General features: G+C 42.4%; 1 protein-coding gene across 15 annotated transcripts in view; it reads left to right on the top strand.

Annotated features, from left to right (window-relative positions):
• crebbpb (CREB binding protein b) overlaps positions 1–14,064 on the top strand; it is a 279,436-nt gene that overhangs the window by 130,875 nt on the left and 134,497 nt on the right. For 11 of the 15 annotated variants that reach the window (XM_072481408.1, XM_072481406.1, XM_072481400.1 and 8 more), the window contains exons 7-10: positions 4,363–4,465; positions 4,978–5,112; positions 6,009–6,126; positions 13,784–13,976. In XM_072481408.1, coding sequence (XP_072337509.1) covers positions 4,363–4,465; positions 4,978–5,112; positions 6,009–6,126; positions 13,784–13,976 — 549 coding nt within the window. The remainder of the gene's footprint in view (positions 1–4,362; positions 4,466–4,977; positions 5,113–6,008; positions 6,127–13,783; positions 13,977–14,064) is intronic. The other 4 variants (XM_072481399.1, XM_072481412.1, XM_072481411.1 and 1 more) reach the window with 1 other exon arrangement.

Below are 14,064 nucleotides of genomic sequence, written 5' to 3'. Positions count from 1 at the left end.
GCTCTCTCTCTCTCCACGCTCTCTCTCTCTCCACGCTCTCTCTCTCTCCACGCTCTCTCTCTATCCACGCTCTCTCTCTATCCACGCTCTCTCTCTATCCACGCTCTCTCTCTATCCACGCTCTCTCTCTATCCACGCTCTCTCTCTCCACGCTCTCTCTCTCCGCGCTCTCTCTCTCCGCGCTCTCTCTCTCCGCGCTCTCTCTCTCCGCGCTCTCTCTCTCCGCGCTCTCTCTCTCCGCGCTCTCTCTCTCCGCGCTCTCTCTCTCCGCGCTCTCTCTCTCCGCGCTCTCTCTCTCCGCGCTCTCTCTCTCCGCGCTCTCTCTCTCCGCGCTCTCTCTCTCCGCGCTCTCTCTCTCCGCGCTCTCTCTCTCCGCGCTCTCTCCGCGCTCTCTCTCTCCGCGCTCTCTCTCTCCGCGCTCTCTCTCTCCGCGCTCTCTCTCTCCGCGCTCTCTCTCTCCGCGCTCTCTCTCTCCACGCTCTCTCTCTCCACGCTCTCTCTCTCCACGCTCTCTCTCTCCACGCTCTCTCTCTCCACGCTCTCTGCAGAAACCTGGATCTGAAGGCTTACTTTGAAGAAAGATCTGCTTAAAGCCAATCGTCTGAAACTAAGGCTTTTTTCCTTTTACTTATTATTTTCCCCCCTTTCCTCTCTGTGATTGTCTGTCTTGTGTGTGTAATGCCAAATTTCCTTAGTCTTCTGAGAAAGTAGTCGTTGGTGGGCTTTCTTAACTATCGTGTCGGCATGGGGGGACCAGGACAGGCTGTTGGTGATCTGTACACCTAAAAACATGAAGCTCTCAACCCTTCCTATTTCGTTCCCATTGATGTAGACAGGGGCATGTTCTCCACTACGCTTCCTGAAGTCGATGACAATCTCCTTCGTTTTGTTGACATTGAGTGAGAGATTATTGTCGTCGCACCACCAATGGGCCGAAGAGCCTTTTCTGTGCTGTATGAATGTGTGATGTAGACATAAGAAACTCTGAACCAATAAAGTCACATCCATCTCTACTAAAACCATGGAGACTGGCTCAGTTAGAGGCTGAAATACAGTGCATGTTGGATATGTTGCGGAAACAAGCAGGAAAGCTGTGGTTCACAGAACACCAAGTGGAGTTTGGGAGATTGAAGGCCATGTTAGTGGGCGAACCAGTGTTGGCCGCCCCGGACCTTTCAGACCATTAAAATGGCCACAGAGGCCATAGCCTCTCGGTGTGAAGTATATGTCCGAAATGACAATAAACAAAGTTTAGTTTAAACAGGCCATAATCTGCTTGCTTTTAAAACCTTTAAAGGTTGCGTTTAAAGAGAGGTTTAAAACCTTCAGCGCTAGATAATTCCTTTGGTAATTATTATTACAACAGTTCAATATTAAAATTGTGCACATCCCCGAAAAGGATAATGTGATTGTGGATGCTTTGTCACGCACTTAAGGGATGTTACTAATGTAGAGACTGCGAAGGGAACTTATATAATGGGGGATGGATGGATGTGTTTTTGATTTATGTCTTACATACCTCATAATGAAACGTTTGTGCCCTGACGTTTCATTTGTTTTAGGGAGGGAGGTATGTAAGGGTCCTTCCTGTTGATTCCCTTATTTCCCCGTTCTTTATTTTTGCCGTTATCAATTTTGATCCATGGATGCTTAATGGACATGTATCTTTTAAGTCAAGCAGCAGAGAGAATGAAGAATTCAAGAAGTTGCAACTTAGTATATGGTGCAGCTAGCTTTGGACAGCTAGACCCAGATTTTCTGGCACCCAAGAGATGGGTGGGACTCGGTTTGATTGGTTGACTGGTGGCCAATAAATTGGCCATAAGGCCATATTCTGCCTCGTAACAGGTGGTGAAATCTCGCCTGGGCTCTCTCACTCTCTTTGACAACATCTTCCAACCTAGCAATCTCTAATATCTAGAAGGACGAATGGGAGCACCACCACCTGCAAGTTTGCAAGTTTCATCCAAGTCACACACCATCCGACTTGGAACCATATTGCTGTTACTTCACTGTTGGTGGGCCAAAGACTTGGAACCCCTTCCAAATAGTACTGTGGGTGTACCTACACCACATGAACTGCAGTGGTCAAGGATTTGGACCAACAGCACCTTCTCTCGGACAGATTAGGGAAAGGCAACAAATGCTGCCCTTGCCAGCAACACACATCCTATGAAAGAAGAAAAGCCATGTCAGAGGCTGGGAAATCTGCAGCGAGTAACTGACCTTGTGACTCCCCAGCGCACTGGCAGCAGTGTGCACCATATACAACATATACGTCAACAACTCTCCAAAGCCTCCTATACCACCTAAAAGGTCAAGAACAGCAGGCTCATAATGCCCAAGTTTGCCTCCAAGTCATAGACCATCTGAACTTGGCAATGTGGCACGTTTCCTTCTTCACCTCTGGGTCAATATCCTGGAACTCCCAACCTACCAACATTGTCGAAGTGCCTTCACCCCATAATTGTGGCAATTCAAGAAAGCAGATCACCAACACCACCTTCTCTAGGACAATTAGGAATGAGTAGTAATTGCTTTGCCAGTGACCTTGACGTTTTGTTAATGCATGAATAATTTTTTTAAAGCTAAAATTTGTTCGGCCTAGGGCTGTGCTGGAGCGGAGATGATTAGCCTCCAACGACCACAACTATCTTCCTTTTTGCTACGTATGAAATTTCCCTGATTCCCTCTACCATTTAAAAAGGCTCCTTGATACCAAATTAAGTTAACTACTGCCTTGATTTTGAGGGCAGTCACTTCCATCTCAGTTGTTTCTATCTCCATGTTTCCATCCTGTGATGATGTCTGGAGCCCAGTGGTCCTGGCAGAATCAACCTGTATATTGGAAGCACAGACCAAGGAAAGGGAGGATTTTTTTCTGCTGCCAATTCCCTTCCGTTTGCCTTGATTTCCAGTATGAGCAAATCCCTGAGCGGAGATTACAGCTTTTTCTAAACAAAGGGGGATAAAATTTATATCCTCCGAGTTACCATAATGGACCTTTTGGAGGCCAAAGAGCAGCTTTGGCAGTGATCTTGGAACTGATTTCTCGCTTACACTCTCGGCAAAGATGTACGGGCTGAGAGGATACAAGAGTAGGGGGACTCGCGAGGCTAAACCGAGGGACTATCTCCTTTCTAGCTCATTCGAAAATCCCCATGCCTTAAATGCAGTGACCATTTCCAACTGAGGGGAGAAGGTTTTACCCATGGTTGCCCCACAGCTGCCCAATAGGCCATGTAAGAGGGCTGCCTGTGGATGCTCACAAACACGGCACAGTGGCAAGCACTGCTGCCTCACAGCGCCAGGGACACAGGTTCGATTCCGGCTTTGGGTGACAGTCTGTATGGAGTTTGCATGTTCTCACCGTGTCTGCATGGGTTTCCTCCGGAGGCTCCGGTTTCCTCCCACAGTCCAAAGATGTGCAGGTTAGGTGGATTGGCCATGATCAATGCGCGGATGTTACAAGGAAGGGCTGGGGGAGTGGTCTTTCGGAGGGTCGGTGAAGACTCAATGAACCGAATAGCCTCCTGCATTGTAGGGATTCTATGGACTCTTTGGTTCTGTGCTACTGTTAATTTTTATTAAAAATACAATCCTTGTTCCAGGATATACAATACTGTTTGACAGCAAGTCTAGAATAGGCAAGAGCCTTAAAATAACTGCAGAAAGGAGAAATGGCTGGTTTTGTGCCATAGAATCATAGGATTTACAGTACAGATGGAGGCTATTCGGCCCATCGAGTCTGCACTGGCTCTTGGAAAGACCACCCTACTTAAGCACACACCTCCACCCCATTCCGTAACCTAGCAACCCCACCTAACCTAAGGGCAATTTGGTCTGGCCAATCCACCTAACCTGCGCATCGTTGGACTATGGGAGGAAACCGGAGCACCCGGAGGAAACACACGCAAACACGGGGAGAACGTGCAGACTCTGCACAGACTGTGACCCAAGCCGGCAATCGAACCTGGGACCCTGGAGCTGTGATGCAACTGTGCTAACCACTGTGCTACCGTACCGTGTTGAGATTTTTTTCCCCAGGACGTTTAAACCCCCACCTCCCCCTTTACAAAACCACCCCGGGTACCACCAGATCCCCAAAATTACAAGACATCATATAGCAGGTGATAGATCAGTATGACATCAGAGGGCTCTGAATTAATTAATTATCTTCACATTTTTAAATTAGCTTAGAATTTCAGTTTGAAATATATTCTTTCAGTTTCTGATTATGCATTTTATTTTGGGAAAATATTTGGAATGTTTGTCCAGGCGACAACAGTGGGGTATAACTGGAAAGTTGAGCGCTTTGGGTTATGAATTGGCACTGCTTTACTGACTACTCCTTTCTCACAGCAGGTACGAACCAGATGAATGTGGTAGGAGGGATGGGTGTTCCAACCCCTGATCAGTCAAACTTGATTGACTCTGCTCTTCCACCTTCTCTTGGTACACCAAAGTAAGAAATCCTAATTTTTACTAGCAGCATAGTATGGTTATTTAGTTTGTGTCAGTCCTGTATCGCAATAGACATTACAAAAATGTGAACTGGATCTGCAAAGTTCCATATTTTGACTACTTTACACTTGGAAAGCTGCTTTTAATGAAAAAAAGCTCGCCCTCTCTGCACTGCCACACCCTCCCATGCTGTCTGATGTTCTTGTCCCGTGCTCTGTCGTTCTGCCCCTCTCCTCCCTGCTCTCTCTAGTGCTTTGCCTGTCCCCCTTCCCGTGCTCTCTTCCTATTTTTCGATAGGAAATTGAATAACCGGTGGAAGTTAAAAAATTTGTAAGATTACGGGCAAAAGGGCAGGGGAGTGGGACTAGCTGAATTGCTCTTGCAGAGAACTCAGTGGGCCAAATGATCACCTTCTGTGCTGCAGCCATTCCACCATTTTAAAAATTGAACTTTATAAACAGCAGTAACATCAAATTATTTTTAAATAACACCTGTTTGCATGCTTTTTTTTAGTCAAATGATGGGCGATGGCTCAAATGTTGGTAGCATTGGCACGTTGCCGACTGCAGCACCTTCCACTAGTGCTGTACGAAAACCGTGGCACGAACATGTAACTCAGGATCTGCGCAATCACCTGGTTCATAAGCTGTGAGTATTTGTCATTAGTGGAAAAGATTCGCGGCATTTCCACTCTCGGTGCAAGGCCATAAATTACTCTGTAATCCTCCTCCAATAACAGTTCATTTGTTTGCATTGTAGTTGTAAGACTAATATTTTAGTCAAACTGAATTGATAAAAATCTGAGTTGGGTCCAACATATGTGTAAAATATAAATTAAAAATAGGTGTGAAGTGGTGTACAATCTGATTGAAAATCTCTAGCAGAAGCACTATTAAATGCTAAACACAGCAGTATCTTACAAGCAAGTACCATTACCATCTTCAAAATATTGTGGCACTTTCAATGTTTATAATTAAGAGAGGGTAAAACTGTCTGGCCTATTGCGTTGGAGGGTGTTTTTGTTTTTCATTCATGGGATGTGGGCATCTCTAGCTCGGACAGCATTTATTGCTGATCCTTAATTGCCTTGAATTGAGTGGCAATTTCAGAGCGCATTTTAAGAGTCAACCACATTGGATCCAGAGTCACGTGTAGGCCCGACCAGGTAAGGACAGCAGATTTCCTTCCCTAAAATATATTAGTGAACCAGATGTGATTTTATGACAATCAACAATGGTTTCATTAGTCATTAGACTTTTAATTCCAGATTTTTTATTGAGTTCAGATTTCACCATCTGCCATGGTGTGATTCGAACCCAGGTCCCCAGAGGTTTACTTTGGGTCTCTGGAATACCAGTGACAATACCATTGTGCCATCGCCTCCTCTAATGTTGGTAAAGGATCCCATGGCACGTTTCTAAAAAGAGCAATGGAGTTCCCCATGTCCTGGCCAATATTATTCCCTCAAACCAACATCATTAAAGATTACATGATTAAATTGAATAGGAAGTTGGTTATTAATCCATATGTCCTATTTTTCACAGTGTGCAAGCCATATTTCCAACCCCTGACCCAGCAGCACTGAAGGATCGTCGCATGGAAAACCTTGTGGCATATGCTCGGAAAGTGGAAGGAGATATGTATGAATCTGCTAACAGCAGGGTTCGTATTCTCACCAAAATGAAATTTACCACTTTTTCCATCATTGCAAACAATGCTGTTAAATGCCGCATTTCAAAATAAGGAAGAAAACTGCATATGCTGGAAATATGAACTCGAAACAGATGCACAGCTTGTCCATCAATATCACGAGGTTAATATTTAGGATGGAGAATTTTGACAAAAGGTTCTGCCTGAAATTATTACTCATCAGAATTATTACTCATCAGATACTGAAGGATCTGTTGTACATCTCCAGTTTCTAACTGACTTTGAGGTGCCCAGCTAAGACTAAGCAATATCATAAGCGTTCTGGTTGGTCCAAGTGAGCACTCTGCTTTGAATTCCCATTCTTGGGCAGCTTGGTGAATTAGTCAATTACCTGATATGATGTTAACTCCTTAGACCACTGAACCTTCTTTGCAGGTCAGGTGAACCATCTAAATCCATACTGAACTGCTACCTTTGAGTATCAGAACACAGCCTCAAATAATAAAATCTAAATCATCTAATCATGTTGTAATGACAAAAAACGGAGTTTATGAAATGTACAAGGACATTGCATGTAATTAGTCTGAGGACCAAGAGCTGAGGGTCTCATCCTTCAGTTAAGTGGCCCTACTCTGCTTATTGTTGCATTGAACTAAAGATTAATTAACAGCTTTAGTGTGATTCCCTGCTGTATTTTTGACAGTATTTACTAATACCATGAGGTACTTTCGAACTGCTTCTGTTATTCCAAGAACTGATGTAGTTGACCCGAGGGCTAGCCTATGAATAAATTACTTAATTAAGCCTCATTAGGATCACGTACACACTGGATTGTTAGGGTCATGAAATTGAACAGGGGCCTTGGTTTATTCTTGCTTTATTTAAAATGACCCCTCCTGTACTACCTGTGTCCTGAAGACTTGCCTTGTTACATCTTATTTTTTTAAGTTTTCTTCATGATTAAGTTGTGATCAGTAACATGTGGTTGGTAGGAACCTGTTGTATACCATGACTACTTAGTTGTCTAAGGTGAATGGAAGTAATTCCTTGTTCCCTAAAACTAGCATAGGTTGTTTGTGTGAAAACCTGTTTGACTTTTGCTTTATTTCCCACCCCCAAACATGCTGACAAAATGAACACAATTTGGCAGAGAGTAAGTTAGATTCATTTTGTTAAAGATAAATAAATATTTTTCAGTGCTTAGCAGAATCTTGAAATTTCGGTTTAATTTTCTTTAAATCCTAAAGTTGTAATACATGCAACAAGTACAAAATTTCTCCTTTTGGAAAATAAACCCCCTCCCACCCCAACCCCCCTCACTGGTATGTAGAATTCCATGAAATAGCATTCCAGCCACTGACAGGTATGGGACTAGCAGCATTGAAAGGCCTTGTCAATTTTCAAAATATGCACATATTCCCTTTGTAACATGCAAAAGTGGTTCAGTATGATTCTGGATAATGAGCATTTTAAAGTTCAAAAATGAAATGTATTGGTGAGCAGTTGAATTCATAGAAAATGCAAAATACTGCTCGTGCTAAAAATCTGAAATAAAAACAGAAATTTGAAACACTCAGCAACTCTGGCTGCGACTGTGGAGAGAGAAGCAGACTCTGCTTTAGATGGAGTGCAATGAAGGTTCATTGGACTGATTCCTGAGATGAAAGGGTTGTCCTTTGAGAAGAGATTGAGTGGAATGGGCCTATATTCCCTCGAGTTCAGAAAAATTAAAGATCTAATTGAAAGATGCAAAATTCTCGAGGGGCTTCATGGGTAGATGCTGGTACAGAGTTTCCCCTGGCTGAAGAGTTCAGAACCAGGTGTGTGGTCTGAGGGTAAAAGACACGAACATATGTATGAATTGAGAGCAAGAGTAGGCCACTCAACCCTTTGAGCCTGCTCAACCATTCAATAAGATCATTGCTGATCTGATTGCAGTCTCAGCTCCAAATTCCCGATTACCTCTGATAACCTTTCACCCCCTTGCTTATCAATTATATTTACCACTGCCTTTAAAATATTCAAAGATTCTGCTTCCACCTAGTCTTGAGGAAGAGAGTTCCAAAACTCTCAGCCCTCTGAGAGAAAAGCCTTCTCCACATCTCAGTCCTAAATGGACAACCCGTTACTTTTAAACAGTGGCCCCGGGTACTAGTTTCTCCTACAAAAGGAAGCATCCTCTCCACAGCGACCCTGTCAAGACCGCTTGGATATTTCGTTCAAGGCACCTCTTACTCTTCTAACATCGACGTGGAGATGCCGGCGTTGGACTGGGGTGAGCACAGTGCGAAGTCTTACAACACCAGGTTAAAGTCCAACAGGTTTGTTTCGATGTCACTAGCTTTCGGAGCGCTGCTCCTTCCTCAGGTGAATGGCTTCACCTGAGGAAGGAGCAGCGCTCCGAAAGCTAGTGACATCGAAACAAACCTGTTGGACTTTAACCTGGTGTTGTAAGACTTCGTACTGTCTTCTAACATCCAGCAGATACAAGCTTAGCCTGTCCAACCTTTTCTCATAAGGCAGCCTCTTTCTCCCCCCCCCCAACTAATCCCTAATATTAGTTTAATAAAACTTCTCTGAGCTGCTTCTAATGCACTTACATCCTTCCTTTAAATAAGGAGACCAATTCTGTACACAGTACTTCAAATATGGTCTCACCAATGCGCTGTAGGGCTGAAGCATAACCTCCCTACTTTTGCATTCAATTCCCTTTGCAATAAATTATTGATTCTATTAGCTTTCTGAATTGCCTGCTGTACCTACATACCAGCCTTTTGTGATCCATGCACTAGGACACCTAGATCCCTCTGCACCTCGCAGCTTGGCAATCTCTCACCATTTAGATAATATGGTCCTTTTTTAATTTTCCTGTTAAAATTGACAATTTCCCACTTTCCCACATTGTACTCCAAATGCCAGGTCTTTGCCCTCTCATTTAACTTATCTATATCTTTTTGTAGCTGCCGATGTCCCCATTACATCTTACTACCTACCTATCTTTTTGTCAGGGGCTGGTTTAGCATAGTGGGCTAAACAGCTGGCTTGTAATGCAGATCAAGGCCAGCACCGTGGGTTCAATTTCCGTACCACCCCCCCCGAACGGGGGACTAGGGGCTTTTCGCAATAACTTCATTGAAGCCTACTTGTGACAATAAGTGATTATTATTATATTATTATTGTCATCAAATCTAGCTGGTCCCTTCATCCAGGTCATTTATATAAATTGTAAAAAGATGAGGTCCCAGCTCTGATCTCTGAGGCACATCAAACGTCACACCTTGGCAACCAGAAAAAAGGATTGGCCATTTAGGACTGAGGTGAGAAGTATCTTGACTCAAATGGATGTGAATCTGTGAAATTCTCCAAAGGCCGTGGACAATCTGTTGTTGGGTATATTCAAGACATGGAATGTTAGATTTTAGGGTACTATGGGAATCAAAGGATTTGGGGAAAGTGCAGGAAGTTGGAGTTGAGGTTAAAATACAGACTGGTGTTGAATGGTCTACTTCTCCGATTTTTTTACGTTCCAACATTTTCTTTTCTAAGTTTAATTTATAGTGTTAATATAGCAGATCAGGAATTTGAAATTTTGTTTAGTTCCATGATTTGTCTTAAGCACTCCGGACGTTTGCTGGTTTATGCTTAAATTTCACTTTGAATTACTCGTATTTTCTATATTAGCATTAAAGCTGTAATTTGGGGCATACGATCTCTGCAAATTCCAGTTACTTTCGTCAAGAGGGTGGTAGCAATTTATTTTGCATTGACACTGGGTCTGGTGGGTGTTTGTCAATTTAGACTTTAAATTGGTCTTCAGATGTAGAGAGGCTGTGTTTGAAATTTATTGTGAGAAATGGTTCATGTAAGCACAAAGCTAGGGGATCATTTATTTAAGTTTAAATTAAATTTAGAATAAATACATGTTGGAAGGGTGGTTTCTAAAAGTTTAAACTGCTCCTTGCCTGACTGGAGTACAGGATATATTAGAAGATGTCTTCATAGTGGATATCTTAGTTTTGTCTCTTCCAATCATGACCATGATATTGTTATGGGCCAGGGTTTAGAGACCCCCAAAGTGTATCATGGAGTTCACCTGACCCACCACTTTTAATAGTTTGAGGTATGGGGAGCACACAGCCCACTCTACAGGTGTGGTACAGCAGAAATGGAAAAGTATTTTTTAAAGCAAAACAATGTTTATTCTATGAACTCAAGTTAAACTTTTTAAAACATACAGTGAACATCTTAGCAACCATTAATTGAAATACAACCCCAAAGAATACAACACTAAGTAATCCTTAATAACTTCCCAAACAACATCCAGAAAACAAAAGAAACACCTTTTAACAGAAGCACATTAGGTTTACATTCACTACTGAAAACATTTATAATTCTGAATTCACCAAATGATCAAGAGATAGTCTTTTCATGGCAGAGAGATCAACATTACACCTGCTTTGTCTGGCTTCAGCTCCATCATTGAAAACAAAACTAAAACATACCCTGCAGCAAACAGCCTAAAACGAAAGTAAAAAGCTGACACAAAGCCCAGCTCCACCCACACTCTAACATCGCTAATAAACACCCATTTCTTAAAGGTACATTTTTTAAACACCCATTTCTTAAAGGTACTCTCACATGACAATATTCATCTCCAGAATACACATTGTATTCGAATGGAGTAGTTTATGTTAATTTTAAATGATGCTACGGCTTGTATGTCTTAAACGTGGCTGTCCAAAATGTGGAACTGTTTGAAAATTGAACAACTGTTCCATCAGTTTTAATTGAAATTTTAAAACATTTTTAATAAATTTACCTGGACAATTCAGCTAGGTGCTGCAATCCTACACTTCAACTTAATCTTTTGATATTCCAACAAAATATATGAATTGGGTATTCATTACCAAAAGATATATCGGAAATGGGGTGGAGGGGAGCAAATTGTGTTTGCATTTGGCCTATAGTTGGTATTTCTCTTGTGGAATACCACAAAGCTCCATAATGTTTTTGAGCAGTAAAGCATATGCATATGGTGTGGCTCCAGACCAGTCACTGTGTTTGCCACTTTGCATGCAGCTCTATCTTGCCCTCCAAGCAACCCTTGACCCCACCCAACCCGGCTTGGCCTGAATGTTAGACCTGAAATCTGGCAAAATCTGAAATCCAGCATTATCTCGGTCCCAGGGTTGCCGTATTTGAGGTTCCGTACCTGTAATTCATTGTTCATCAATTCTGCAATTTGTGACCTTGGGCTTCGTGGTTCCAAGGCTTGTGCTGGATCTTAATTTTAAAACTGTAACATTTAATCGATTTCTCCTCAAATACTTCATGCTGATTAAAAGACAAATGTATTTGTGCTAAAGATAAGAGTTACTGGAAGTCTCAAATTCAGATAGACAATGGTGGAAGTACACCTAGGTCCATAAATTTCCCCTTCTTTACCCAGAAAAATAACACGGGCAGCACGGTAGCATTGTGGATAGCACAATTGCTTCACAGCTCCAGGGTCCCAGGTTCGATTCCGGCTTGGGTCACTGTCTGTGCGGAGTCTGCACATCCTCCCAGTGTGTGCGTGGGTTTCCTCCGGGTGCTCCGGTTTCCTCCCACAGTCCAAAGATGTGCAGGTTAGGTGGATTGGCCATGATAAATTGCCCTTAGTGTCCAAAATTGCCCTTAGTGTTGGGTGGGGTTACTGGGTTATGGGGATAGGGTGGAGGTGTTGACCGTGGGTAGGGTGCTCTTTCCAAGAGCCGGTACAGACTCAATGGGCCGAATGGCCTCCTTCTGCACTGTAAATTCTATGAAACAATAAAAAATAAGGTGGGTTACTGTAGACCGTTTACCAGAACAGTTTTAATGAAGTGTATCCACCTGAAGTAACAATTCTTTTTCAGACACAGCCTAACCTGTTGTGCATCTCCTTCATTTTCTAGTTGTGCTCCTAATTTAGTTCAACTACTCTGCAGGACTTAATTTAGTTGACCCGTGAGGTCTATGTACCTCTGGAGCAAAAATAATCCAAAAAGCTTTCTAGATGCATCAAGTAAAATTAGCTAGCTCTTACCCATAAAATAAATGAAGCTATTCTGAACAAATATGTATATATTAATGTCCAGGTTATTCCCCCTTTCTCCCTCCCATCTCCCATTCTTTACTGTCCTTTCGCCTCCTCTCTAGAAAACATCTCCCAAGAAGGTGTCTCATTTGGGGATATGATTCCACGGGTTCCATAAACTCAGCTTAGTACTCATTCATTTTACTGTGAGCTTAGACTATTAGTGTCAGGCTAATTGACCACAAGGAGCATCAGAATCAAGCCTAATCCTGATTGTACTGATACCCACATATGTGCATTCTCATTTCCCTTCACTTTCTTGACCATTCCACCCCTGAGGTACTGTTAAGTCTCTGCAAGTAGGTGCCTCAGGTAGATGAGAGCAGCTCAGCAGATGTCAGGGATTGAACCCAATAAATGCCTGTTTTCTTTTTGGCCTTTACCTGCTGAACATTTTGGAGTGCCTCTCCCATGTTTCCCTGTTATATAACTGTTATATAATGTTATGGTAATAAATGACTCAGTCTTCAGAAAACACAGTAAATCCTTGCAGACTCTTGTCAGGAGTAAATGTTGCATGTTCTATTAAGTTGTGTTCTATGCAGGGCACCTCACAATTTTATGGAGTCTGGACCTGGGGAGAGAAACATTAAAAGGATGTAGGGAAAAACACTATTTAATATGATGCTTTGAATGGTTTCTCTAAAAGTGACTTGGGCACAAATAATTTGTGATTGTATTAGAGGTCACAGATGCAGTACTCCATTTTAACATTCCATTCACTTTGTTACAATATAGCTGTATTTTATGGTGGTTTTAGTATACTGGACTCCATGGTAGAATTCCATCCTACACTTCAGCTTAGATTTTTGATACTCCAACAAAATACATGAATGTGTCATTCATTATCAAAAGATGTTTGGGAGGCGTGGGGAAAGCAAACAGTATTTGCATTTGGCCAATAGTTTGGTACTTCAGTTGTGGAATACCACAAGCTCTGTAATTTTGCACATTAAAGCATCTGCTTGAAAAGCTTTGTAGCACGTGTGTGTTATGGGGCTGTGGAACAGTTCTTCTGCTTTGGGAAATTTGTATATCCCTGGTCCATGATTTTCTGCACATTAATGTCAACACACAGAAAATCACAGGCTGTGGGCACTATTTCTTGGTGTACACAAACTAAGAAAGTTTCCCCGAAGGTTCCAAGCATGAATATGCTAATCAGTTTTCATTTCTACAAATTATGTCCTTTGATAAAAGTCACAAATGTTTCTTCAACTAACATAAGATTTGCAACCATTGTCTTTCCAATTATCAATTCAACGTCAATCAATCATCCATCTCTGATCCAAAATCAGATCAATGCTGACCTTGATAAATAGCTAGTTGGTGGCTGGTGATAGGTTTTCCAATGTATTGAGGTCAAGTTGCATTGAGGTTGTTGCCTTTTAATTTATCTCCAGCTCATCTCACCCCATGACTTGTAAAACTAAACCGAATGATAGCATGCTAAGTAGAAAATAACAGCCTAAGCAAAGAGAGTAGCTGGAATTGTAAAGCAGTAACTGGGAGGAACATTCATTAAGTTTTGATCTATTTGCCTCCGTTTAGGATGAATACTATCACCTACTAGCCGAGAAGATTTACAAGATTCAAAAAGAGCTGGAGGAAAAAAGACGCTCTCGGCTTCAAAAACAGCAGGGAATGTTGCCAAACCAGGGTACCTTGACAGGACCGGGTGGCCAGCCACCTGGCATGTCTCCGGCGCCAGGTATGGCTCAAGTCCAGCCTGTCCGACCACCTAGTAAGTATATTTGCTGTGTGGTGAACACACTATAATATTTCACTTACAAGAAATGCTAGTGTTCATAAACTATCAGTTGGCTTTGGAT

The sequence above is a fragment of the Scyliorhinus torazame genome, chromosome 17, assembly GCF_047496885.1.
Source record: "Scyliorhinus torazame isolate Kashiwa2021f chromosome 17, sScyTor2.1, whole genome shotgun sequence".
NCBI lineage: Eukaryota > Metazoa > Chordata > Chondrichthyes > Carcharhiniformes > Scyliorhinidae > Scyliorhinus > Scyliorhinus torazame.
Note: the sequence above shows the minus strand (reverse complement) of the source record. Positions and strands in the feature narration are given on the sequence as shown.